Raw genomic sequence first — 12,901 nt, 5'->3', positions numbered from 1 at the left:
TACAAAGTGCACAGTTACCTCTACATAAACAGGGTTTTCAAAATTTGTGCTTTGTTTAGGCTTTCGTTTGAAAATATTCCATCTTGATTCCTGAAAGGACAAAACAATAATTACTGGAACCACATCGAAAAAAGGGACTAATCTAAGTGATTAATGTTCCTGCTAATTTTTCAGGTGAAACAAGTGCCTTAACTTTTATTGTAAGGGGAAGCATAGCAGACACAGCACAGTGTACTGCCCATAATTTTGGCAAAGAAATATAAAATAAAATAGGCCTAACAATGGAAAGAAATTTAAAGATAGCGCAAAAGCAATAAATGTAATTTGAGTAGACACTTTAACATCAATTTATTCCTTACTTATTTTTATTAACACACTCACACAAATATATACTGGAGTGTTGTTTTCAGAAGCACATGACATAAAGTAAGGAATGAGCTACTGAAATAGTTCTATTGTGTCTTCGTGCATTTCCAAATCCCTATTAACTTCCTAACATCTTGATTAACATTCAACGATAGGTTCTCTATATTTGAAGTCTCTATCATTGATTCATATAAATTCAGGGGCCTTTGTTTAAGAATTTGTTGATAACACAAACTTAGCCATGCAATTGATATTGTAGATGATATCAGTTAGCTTATGAGAACATCAGAAAGTGAATAATTAATTTTGAGAAGTGAGTTATTGAATAAGAGCATGGCAAAGTTGTAAGTGACCACAGAAAACTATTGACAAGATACTGAGAAAAGTAGAACAGAAAAAACTTGGAGTTCATATCTAACAATTCCTGAAGGGAGCAAAACAGGAGGCTAAAAAGGCATTTGGAAAATTTTATTTTATTGGCCAAGACACAGAGTAGAGGATAAAGAAGACATGATAGAACTATTGCACTAACTTCTTACAGTACAGTCAAAATCTGTGAAGACTTCTGGTCACAACAGTGCAGATTGCGATTTTGGAGAACTTTGGAGAATCGTAGCTAGGAGGAAAATGACTGGATATGCTGGGGTTCTGTTGCAAAGATAACTTGTTAAGATGAACCGAGATAAAGAAGACTCCAAAATCCGGGTGGTGCAGATTTAATAGAAACATATCCTTTTTACCCGAGTTTGTGAATGCATTGAAACAGGCTTGTCCACAAACGAAGGCATGGATGTGTAGGTAGGGTTGTCGTAGCTGCTGCCATTTGTTTCACTACTAACTGCCACCACAACCTGGAACATGCCAAAACAACAAGAAAGCAAATCAAACATAGTCAAAACAGAAAGGACATCAAATTTAATTCCAACAATTCATTGTTGTTTAAACACAATCCTATTATTATTTCACTTGAACTGGTTTTAGTTCATTCAAATGGTTGTTGTCTCTGCAGAAACAACGGCGAAGTTACCGTACAAGAAAAAAATATCAAAGATTCATTATGCTGCAGTTAGATAGCATTCTTCTTAAATCTCATCGGACAAAATGCCCTCATTCTGGTCACAAACAGAAGATATATGTTTGGAGAGAATGCAAAAGAGGTTAACTGGAGTGATACTAGAAGTACACAATGAAGGAAACATTCCACAACAAACTTATACTCTCAGGGCCACAGCAGATTGAGGATTGATCCGATTAAGGAATATGATTAGTGGGAGAGCCCAGAACAGAACAGAGAATAAATGTTTCTAGTTAATTTGAGCAATTAATGCTGAAAACTATGTATTCACATTAATTTGAGCAATTAATGCTGAAAACTATGTATTCACATAAAAAGGTATTTGAAATCTAGAACATTGCCTCTAAACTATTGGTGTTAGATCAATTGAATATCTCAAAACTGATTTTGATAGAATTTAGCAACCAAGGAATGTAAATGAAGTTAGTGAAACGCAAAAGTCTGCAAACTCAGCAAATCATGCCGTATCAAAAGTTATGTAACCAACATTTTGGGCTTGGGCCCTTCTTCAGAGCATAAAGCAGGCAGGTGCCTGAATTGAAGTTAATACATTGTCCAATTGGAAGAGGAGACAGGCTTCCCTTTACACCTATCAAGGGTTTAACCTTGTCCCTATAATGTTTTCCATGCTAATGCTCGTGTAATAAAAAATACCTTTTTGGTCAAACAGACCTTGACCACTTTGAATTAGGAGGAAATAATTACGGTGGCATTTTGGAAAGATGAAATAGAATCACTATCACCAACCAATTTGCTTAACTGAAAGAAACAATTATTCTCAAAAACCCTTAGTTATAGGATGATCAGTTGATTTAATTCAATGGTCTCTTCATATTTTACCGCTGATTGCTCGACTGCAGGAGGGTGACTGCAAACAATGCCTTTTGTTCCAAACATGGGATTTTCAAATGTAACTGGTTGTCTTCCAACCTCAGCCACAAAGTTTTCATTCTGTTGCAAAAGAGGATTGTTTCAGATTAATTATAGCAACTCAGCAGGAGTGCGAAACAGTCAGCAATCCAGAAAAACAGTAGCTGCAGACTAATGATAAGTTATTTAATGTTCATCTTACCATTTGCATTGCTCCATCAATAGCAGAATCTATGTCAATGGTAGAAGCACTAGTGTCTCCTACAGTATCCATTCCAGATCTGAAAGTGACACCATTTCCATTGGGTTTGACAAAACTGCTTAAGCTTGAAAAAGAATAGTTAGACATTACACCATTAAATTGTGAAAATAGAATTGAATGTATGCACCGTGCAAAGGAAACATGTCAGAGAGAGGAGGGAGAAACACAGATCTTGTGCTACAGTAATTTCTTCTGAACATTACAGCATTTTTGCTCTACAACATGATCTGCAGGAAGTTATTTTGGCATATTTCTTGATTACAGTTGTATTAGCTGGAGGTGATGTCAAGCGCAAAATTTTTGAGAAAAAGGCATAAGGTTGCACACACTCATAAAAAATAAATGGACACAAGGTTACATATACTTGCAGTGAAACACAGAAGTCTGCAGGTGTGATTGTTGTAAAAACATACCATAATGCTGGAGGAACTCAGTCGGTCTTTTCGGCATCCATTGGAGACAAAGATATATTGCCAACGTTTCGACCACCCCACCAGCCTCTGCATCCAACACATCCTCCTCTGCCATTTCCACCACTTACAACATGATCCCACCACTAGACACATATTCCCCACTCCTTCCCCCTCATCAATCACCCCCTTTGGGCCTACTCTTGTGACTGCAGGAGATGCTCCACATGCACCCACACCTCCTCCCTTGACACCATTCTGGGCCCCAACTGTCCTTCGAAGTGAAGCAACATTTCACTTGTGAATCTGCAAGGATCATCTGTTGCATCTGGTGATCCTGTTGTGATCTCCCCTTCGTCGGACAGGCTGGGAGATCATTTTGTTGAGCACCTTGGCTCTGTCTGCCACAACAGTATGGATCTCCCAGTGGCCACCCATTTAAAGTCTCCATCACATTCCCTTGCTGACATGTTTGTCCATAATCTCATACACTGCCAGGCTGAGGCCACCAGCAAATTGGAGGAATAACACCTGGTTTTCTGACTGGACACCCTCCAACAGGATGGCATTAATATAATCTGCTCTGGCTTTCATTAACACCCCCCCCCCACCTCTCACTTCTTCCCCCATCACCCTCCCCTAGGCCTGCCTCTCCCTCCCGTCTCATTTCGCACAATCAAGATAAATTCTTATCTCATCCCTTATTATATCAATTAACACATTTTGTTGGTCTGGATTCCTCCCCCAGCCAGCATTGTCTGAATTCTGAGACTTGCTGAGATTTCCTGCTTCTGGCTTTATTTTGCTTATTCCTTAAAGAAGGGCGCAGTCCCAAAACATCAGTCGTATAGCTTTGTCTCCTATGGATGGTGAGAAGACCGGCTGAGCTCCTCCAGCATTTTGGTGTACATATACTCGTAAAGAACGATGATATATTGGCAAGTTTTCTCTTTCGTATTAACTCTGCCTCTGGTTGATGTTACCACTGTTGTGTAACTTAGTATGTTCACACACAATGTTAAAAAATTGTTACCTTGTAAGCTTAGGGAAGGGTGGCAGAATGGAACCTGTGCGTCTGTAATTCAGGAATGCTCCCACAGCAGTCAGTACTGCCAGAATTATGGTAATATTGATGACTAATAAGGTTCCTGTTGCTGTAGCAACATAAAAATATATTAAAAATGAGTTTTAATACATCACCAGTAAACATAAGTTTGACACGTATAGTAGATAGAAGGCAAAGTGCCGCAGGGGTTGGTGGTGGGCCCACAACTCTTCAAGCTATAGATAAATGTTTTGGAACAGGGGACTGAATGTAGCATTTCCGAGTTTACTGAGTGGAACAGCAAATAGTGGAATGGTTACTGAGGGTCTTCCATAATGCTTGAGACAAAGACACTTTCTTCAATTACCCCTGTGTTCCACAGTTTTAAATCTGCATTCAAACAATCCACATGTAATTAAAGTGCAAACTCCAGATTTTGTTCAAGGTTATTATTTGTAGACATTTTGGTTGGTCCATGTAGAAATTACAGCGCTTTTTATATGTCGTCCCCTCATTTCAGGGCACCATAAGGTTTAGGATATTGGCTTCACAGGTGTTTGAGAGAACAGACAGACATCTGGGGATTTTTCTTTATTCTGATTCTGAATTCTTCTGTCTCCAGCAGCGGAGGTCTTCCTTGGATACCAGCCTCTTTGTGATTACTGGGCTCATCAGCACGCTCTTTCTTCTTAATGATGTTCCAAACTGTTGATTTTGGTAACCTAAAGGTTTATGCAATATCTCTTACTGTTTTATTCTTGTTTTTCAGCCTCATAACGGCTTCTTTGACTTTCATTGGCACAACTCTGGTCCTCAGGTAAAAAAATGGCAACTACAGACTCCAAAGGTGATCAAAAGCTTAGGAGCAAGCCTAGCTCTCTTATACCTGCATCAATGAAGCAATTAAACATACCTGAGTCCTCACAAACATTTGTGAAGCCAAATGTCCCAAACCTTATGGTGCCCTGAAATGAGGGGACTATGTATAAAAAAATGCTGTAATTTCTACATGGTCAAACCACAATGTATACAAATAACCTTGAATAAAATCTGGAATGTGCACTTTAATAACATGTGAATTGTTTGATTACAAATGTAAAATTGTGGAACAAAGGGGCAAATAAAGTAAAACAAGTGTCTTTGTTTCAAACAATATGAAGGGCACTGTAGATAAGTTAAGTGAACGTATAAGGGTCTGACAAATGGCCCATTGTGTTGGGAAATGCAAGTTCATTCACTTTGGAAGGAAAAATAGTAGATCAGATTATTGATTAAATGGTGAAAGATTGCAGAATGCTCTTGTGCCAAGGGATCTGGGGTTGCTTGTACATGAATCACCAAAGGTTGGTTGCTGGTGCAGCAAGTAATCAAAATGGCAAATGGAATGTTGGCCTTCATCGCTGGAGGGATTGAACTTAACAGCAGGGAGGCTCTGCTGTAACTGTACAGTTACAGGGTTGTGGTGAAGTTGCAACTGGAGTACTATGTGCAGTTCTGGTCTTGCATGAGAAAGAATGGACTGCCATTGGAGACGGTGCAGAGAAGATTCTCCAGTTTGATCCAAGAGATGAGGAGATCTTATAGAAACACATAAAATTACAAAAGTGATAGACAAGATAGAGACAGGAAGGTTGTTTTTACTGCTAGGTCAATGTAGAACTAAGGAACGTAACCTTAACATTTGGGGAAGGGGTGAGGGTAGATTTAGGATGGAGGTGAGAAGGAACTGCTTTTACCGGAGAGTGGTGAATATGTAGAATTCTCTGCCCAAGGAAGCAGTATAAAGAGAGAGAGAGAGAGAGAGAGAGAGAGAGAGACTGCCTCGTTAAATATATTTAAGATACAGTTAGATAGATTTTTGCACAGTAGAGGAAGTACGGGTTATGGGAAAAGCAGGTAGGTGGAGCCGAGTTCATGGCCAGATGAGCCACGATTTTATTCAATGGAGGAAGCCGCAGGTTAGATGCGCCAGATGGCCTATTCCTTATGTTCTTATAAGGAAACCACAACAATGATCAATTTGACTATTCTAGGGATGAATATCTAGCATTTACTGGAAATTTAAGAATTAAACTTATGTTCAGTACAAGTCATAAAATTAACTGAGTAAGTTCCACTCATAGAAATAGGGAGGTTATGCTTCCATTACACAGAGCCTAGGCAAGCATCAATCTTTTTATTTAAGGGAGGAAGTTAATGCTGTGAGTTCTGGAATTGGCAGAATGTATATGATAAGATGTCTTTTCTGTTACTTCCCAGGTATACAAATTTAGTATAAAATATTTTGTTAATGGAAAGCAACTTCCATTTGTCACTACAGACAATGAATCGTAACTACAATCTTGATTTCATAATAAATAACAAAGAAACAATATCACGTCCATTTATTTGCTTCCACTAATGGCTTTTTGCAACCATTGAGACTCATTCATCATTGCTGCGAGACCAAAGTCAACATCAAAACAAGAGCCTGTGACAACTTTATCAAAAAACCAGAGTGGTTTCATTGAGCTATGGAATGTTTTAATTATCTGAATCTCAATTTTTCAATAAATACCTGTTGAACTGCGCAATCCCTGAGATTTTGCAAATTGACAGTAGGTTCCTGTATACCCATAAGGACATCTGCAGAAAAGATAACATGTAATATTTCAAACTTCTCTTGCTTGACAACAGAAAATTTCAAGTGTAGTATGCTATTTTGATTATTTTTTTAAATTCTAGCAATCGTTTATATCAACCATTTGCTGTTTATTAATCATATTAATATCTAACCTTTGATATTGCCAACGGCTTATTTAAAACACAAAGCCATAGAGTGTGGTGGCCCGCTGCAGTGGCAATCTAGCCGGCGCTTCAGGCAGTGAGTGGAACCAAAGGCCAGGAGCCAGCGCAGCGGCACTGGCCCCAACAAGTGAACTGGTGGGTGAACAGCAAGGGCAACTTAAAGGCCAGCGACCCCAAAATGGTGCTGGGTTTGCTGCACAGCCAACAGACAGGGACAGCGCACGGGGAAGGGCAATGTTACGTAGGAAAGTACCCACGTGCAGGAAATCTACTTTTGTTATCTATGTTGTGACATCAGCCAAGGGGGGGGGCCACAGCGGGAATAGTGCAAGTATAAAAGTCGGGCCTGAGTCCTAATAAAACTCAGAGCTTAACCAGACTACACTACATGTGTGTATCTTCTTTCGCGTAGCACGCGGCTACAAGAGAAACATTTACTTTGGGCTGTTAATTTCAGTGCTTGTGTTTCCTTTGATCAACAACACTGAAAGAGATTACATGAAAAATAGTCTAATTCAATCTTGCAGGTTGAATTTCCGGTCTGTCTCTCATTAGCCATTCAGGTATTCAAAACAACGTCAAGTCAAAATTATTGTCATCTGATTGCACAAGTACAATCTGATGAAACAGTGCTCTCCAGTCCTCAGTGCAGGACATGCAGACACACAACTAGACATAATACACATATAGATAAAAAATACATATGCAGGATAATTATTCATATAAACAATAAATTTTTTTAAAAATCATGAATATGAGAGGCTTGAATGGTTAGTGTGAGCAGTTCCTTTGGTCATTCAGCATTGTCACAGCCAATGGGAAGAAGCTATTTCTCAGCCTTGTTGTGCTGGCTCTGGTATTCCTGTATGTCTTTCCCGACGGGAGCAGCTGAAAGTTGCTCTGTGCAGGATGGAAGGGGTCCTTGATGATTTTGTGCGCCCTCTTCAGACAATCCCAGTAGATCACATTGATGGGGGGAGGGGGGGTTGGGTGAGAGTGGGGGAGGGGGGATGAGAGACTCTAGTGATCCTCTCTGCAACTCTTGTGATCCTGTGGGTTGACCTCTGATCCATTTCTTGGCAGCAACCATACAACACTGTGATGCAGCCGGCCAGGGCGCTCTCGATAGAGCTCATCTGGAAGGTTGACATAATGGTGGTGGGTGGCCTTGCCCGCTTCACTCTTCATAGGAAGTGCAGTCGCTGTTGTGCCTTCCTGACAAGTAAGGTGATTTTGAGTATCCAAGGAACTTGGTGTTCTCCACTCTCTCCATTACAGAGTTATTGATGTGTAGGGAGGGTGGTCATTCCTGGTCCTCTTAAATTTCACGATCACCTCCTTCATTTTGTCCACATTAAGACTCATGTTGTTACTCTAGCACCATATTATGGGATTTTCCACATCAGCTCTGTAGTGCAAATCAACTCTGTTGCTGACGAGACCAACTACTGTTGTGTCATCTGCAAACTTGATGATACTGTTGGAACTGGATCTGGCAATGCAGTGGTGGGTCAGTAGCATGAATAGGAGCGGGCAGAGCATCCACCCCTGAGGTGCACCAGTGGTCAGCGTGATGGTGCTTGACATTCTGTTACTGATCTGGACTTTCTGACAGGATCCATTTACAGAGAGGGGTGTTGAGTTCCACCGAGGACAGCTTCTCCATCAGCATCTAGGGAACGATTGGTGAGGTGGGTCAGGACAGGGTGAAGGGACAAGGCTAAAGCATTGTCGGTGGAATGGTTTCTTCTGTAGACAAAATGAAATGGGTTTAGCTTCTCTAGGATGTGTGTTTTAATGTGTTCCACCACCAGATGCTCCACAACTGTGTGATTTAAAAAGAGCAACTCAAATTCTCACTTGCTACTTCTGTGTTTTGGAGCAGGACATGCTGGAGGTGGACTTCTAATTTTTAAAACTAATTCTAATCATCACTTAGACTTTTACCGACTTCCACCATCATTTAATTACTCTGAAGCTTTATACGAGAGGCACAGCCGTGATCCTCTTTTTGGTTTCGTGCAAAGAAATATAGCCTGGCCCCAGATATTGGATGTGACTGTGGATGTGAGAGATGAGACATTATTTCAGCACCCTGACCCAGCAGGATCCATATGGGCCTGTACTCTGAAATCCATTTGTTCTTCTCCGGCTAAGGATGCAAGATTGTTCTGACAGGATAGATATTTATAGGATTAATAGACAGCAATATTTTGATAAACGAGTGCTAGATTATTTATCAGAATGAATTTATCTAGGAAAAAAAAGTGGTAACAGCGACTTTCTGCATGCAGCAGAGACCCCAACTACATCACAGCCTTGTATAGGTGCATCAATATCTCTGAGAGAAAGCCCTGCAAAAGGTAGTGGACATAGCCCAGGACATCACAGGCAAAACTCTCCCCATCATCAGGTAAATCTACATGGAACATTACCATCAGAGAGCAGCAGCAATCATCAAAGATCCACCCCACCGAAGTCATGCTCTGTTCTCTCTACTTCCATCAGGAAAGAGGTAAAGGTTTCATATTTTAGATTTATTGTCAGAGTACATACAAGACATCACATACCATCCTGGGATTCTTTTTTGTGAGCGAGGCAGAATTATTATTTATTGGTAGTGCAAAAAAAAATGTACACAGCATATACATGTAAACAAATAAAGAACTGTAAACATAATGAATGTTAACAAACCGACTGTCCAATACAGGGAGAATTTTTTATAAAAATCAATAAAATGCACAAGAGTCCTTAAATGAGTCTCTGATTGAGTTTGTCATTGAGGAATTTGATGGTGGAGGGGTAGCAGCTGTTCATGAACCTGGTGGTGTGAGTCTTATGGCATCTATACCTCTTTCCTGACGGCAACAGTGAGAACAAACAGGGCTTGCACTGGATGGTGTGGATCCTTGATGATTGCTGCTGCCCTCTGACGGAAGCGTTCCCTGTAGGTGTTCTCGATAGTGGGAAGGGTTTTGCCTGTAATGTGCTGGGCTGTGTACACTACCTCTTGCAGGGTTTTGCACTCAGGGGTATTGGTGTTTCTATACCAGACCGTGATGCAGCTGGTCAGCACTTTCCACCACACCTCAGTAGAAATTTCCCAGGGTTTCTGGTGTCATACCAAACCTCTGCAAACTCCTGAGGAAGTAGAGGTGCTGACGTACTTTCTTCATGAAGTGTTGGGTCCAGGAAAGATCCTCCGAGATAGTGACTCCCAAGAACTTAAATTTGCTTACCCTCTCCACCTCTGATTCCCCCAGTGATCACTGTATTGTATATCTCTTGAAGTCAACAATCAGCTCTTTAGTTTTGGTGACACTGAGTGCAAGGTTGTTGGTGCACCATTCAGCCAAGTTTTCAATCTCCCTCCTGTATACCTGACTCATCACCTTTCTTTATACAACCTATTACAGAGGTGTTGTTGTACTGAGCCACACAGTCATAAGTGTAAAGTGAGGGGGCTAAGAATGTAGCCCTTTGGTACTGATGAAGATTGTCGAGATGTTCCTGCCAATCCTCACTGATTGTGGTCTGGAGGAGAGGAAATCCAGGACTCAATTACACAGTGGGGTGTTGAGTCCCAGGTCTTGTAGTTTGCTGATAAGTTTTGAGGTGATGATGGTGTTAAATGCCGATCTGTAGTCGAAAAAGAGCATTCTGATTAATGCATCTTTACTGTCCAGGTGTTTCAGAGCTTGGTGTTGTAAGGTAAAACATCATGAGATGGGAATGTGTAAGGAGTTACCCTGTACAGGGCTGTAACAAGAAGGGGAGGTGTCCTTGTACTCCTGTTAGGTAAAACATCATGAGATGGGAATGTGCAGGGCTGTAACAAGATGTGAATGCATCCTTGTACTTACAAGATAAGAGAGACATTGATGGATTGAGAGGCAGGAAGCTAGCAGGGAAAGGATAGCAACAGTTTTAGTCATTGGACAAGTAATGATATGATGATGTTCTAAGCACATATCCAAGGGTATAAAAAATCACCATTTTGCTGATAACGGCAGAATGCATTCTCCGACTAACATGGTTAGTCGCAAGTGTTACAATCCGGTAATAAAGAACAAAGAACCCTGATTTCGACTCAGCCTGGTGTTTGTCTCACTCATTCATGAACAAAGCAGACCTAACAGCGTAGGTGCCACAAAACTCACACCACCAAGTTTAGGAACAGTTGTTACCCCTCCACTGTCAGACTCTAAACAACGAACTCAATCAGAGACTCATTTAAGGACTCTTATTTTGCATATTATTTATTATTGAATATTTCTTTTCTGCACTGCACCAGTTTGTTTGCTTTCTTGTTGACATTTCTCTCTTTTGTATACATACCTTTTTTGACTAGTTTTTTTTGCACAACTGACAATTAGGAATTCTGCTTGGCCCACAGGAAAAAGAATCTCAGGGGAGTACATGATGTCTTGCACGTACTCGGACAATTAATCTGAATTAAAAGCAAAACCACTGACAATACAGTCTTTGAAAATGTATTAATTGTCAAACAATTATTAAATTCTTCCTCATGCATTTATATCAGAAGCTTTGTAAGATAATTAATTGACCACAACTGCTGAGGTTGTATGTGAAAGAAATTTCACAATTTTGCACTTTGATAAATTATTTGCTTTAAAATGTGAAAAATGCAACAATGGAGATGCTTCATTAATCCATATGTTCTGAACATGTCAGACATTTGAGGAATATTGGAATAAAGTATTTCAAAAGTACTCTAAACAACTCTAAAGTTTTCTTTCTCTTATGCCTAAGAGGCCAGTGTTGCTCAGATGGAGGGATGCTACCCTGGCTAATTATGCTAAATGGATACGTGATGTCACGTCATGTTTAAATTTAGAGAAGATTAGATGCTCAGTTTCTGATTTGAATTCAATTTTTCAAATATGGTGGGGACCTTTATTGAGTTACTTTTATAATCTTTGATTTGTTATGAAGGTAGAACTGTTGACTAATGAGGTAATTTATCACTGATAAGAATTCTGCCTTCTTTCCTTTGGCCAAACAGCTTCTTTCTTGGTAGTGGGTTTAGATTTTCCTTTTTTATAATAAAATATCAATACTTATACAATATTTAATCTGTTTGATTAAAATGTAAAGTATTTTGGAAGAAATTATATGATTTAAGTGTGATGTATCTTCTTGACTTTCAACATATGTGCTCTGTATCTTTGCATGTTAAAATTCAATGTTAATAAAAATATTGAAAAAGAAATGTGAAAATGTTAAAACTGGATTCCTTTGTGGGCTCAACTGTATGTTTGGACAGCTCAGCCAATCAAGAACAAAGACAATTTCAAATTAAACTTCCAATTTGGTGGATGGTCCTGAATCTTTCAATTTTCTGCTCATCACAACCTAATGGTACAAAGGCCACTGATTCGTGTTGTTTGAGGAGAAATCAATTCCTCCAATTTTCCTTTCATAAGAAAGTTAAATCACGTGGGATTTGCCATAATTGCCAACCTCCCCCAGTTTCAGGATTACACTCATGGGTTGTTTCAAACTCCCCTTCTGGTCAGATCTCTTCATAGAAACATAGAAGATAGGAGCAGGAGTAGGTCATTCGGCCCTTCGAGCCTGCTCCGCCATTCAATGAGATCAAGACTGATCTTAAAGTTCAGTACCCCGTCCCCGCCTTCTCTCCGTAACCCCTAATTCTCTTATAATGAAGAAATATATCTAATTCCCTCTTAAATATATTCAATGAACTGGCTCTACTGCTCTCTGTAGCAATGAATTGCACAGATTCACCACCCTCTGGGTAAAGAAATTCCTCCTCATCTTGGTTCTAAATGGTTTGCCTATTATCCTCGAACCATGACTCCCCCACCATTGGAAACATCCCTTCCGCATCCAATCTGTCCAGTCCTGCCAGAATTTTATATGTCTCTATGAGATCCCCTCTCAATCTTCTAAACTCCAGCGAGTGCAATCCCAAATTGCGCAATCTTTCCTCATAAGTTATTCCTGCCATTCCAGGTATCAGCCTGGTGAATCGCCTCTGCACTCCCTCCATTGCAAGGACATCCTTCCTTAGATAAGGATACCTGGAACCACCTCCACTC

At 40.1% G+C, this 12,901-nt stretch overlaps 1 protein-coding gene across 1 annotated transcript in view; it reads right to left on the bottom strand.

The window, feature by feature from the left end:
- The window catches only part of lrp2a (low density lipoprotein receptor-related protein 2a), a 246,552-nt gene that overhangs the window by 4,791 nt on the left and 228,860 nt on the right, over positions 1 to 12,901 (bottom strand). Inside the window, exons 73-78 of the mRNA XM_069936227.1 lie at positions 6,586 to 6,653; positions 4,017 to 4,137; positions 2,514 to 2,637; positions 2,282 to 2,392; positions 1,107 to 1,217; positions 19 to 90 (exon numbers count right to left, since the gene is read on the bottom strand). Of these exons, the coding sequence (XP_069792328.1) occupies positions 19 to 90; positions 1,107 to 1,217; positions 2,282 to 2,392; positions 2,514 to 2,637; positions 4,017 to 4,137; positions 6,586 to 6,653 (607 nt within the window). The remainder of the gene's footprint in view (positions 1 to 18; positions 91 to 1,106; positions 1,218 to 2,281; positions 2,393 to 2,513; positions 2,638 to 4,016; positions 4,138 to 6,585; positions 6,654 to 12,901) is intronic.

The sequence above is a fragment of the Narcine bancroftii genome, chromosome 4 (assembly GCF_036971445.1).
Source record: "Narcine bancroftii isolate sNarBan1 chromosome 4, sNarBan1.hap1, whole genome shotgun sequence".
NCBI classification, from domain to species: domain Eukaryota; kingdom Metazoa; phylum Chordata; class Chondrichthyes; order Torpediniformes; family Narcinidae; genus Narcine; species Narcine bancroftii.
This window is presented reverse-complemented; position numbering and strand designations above follow the sequence as displayed.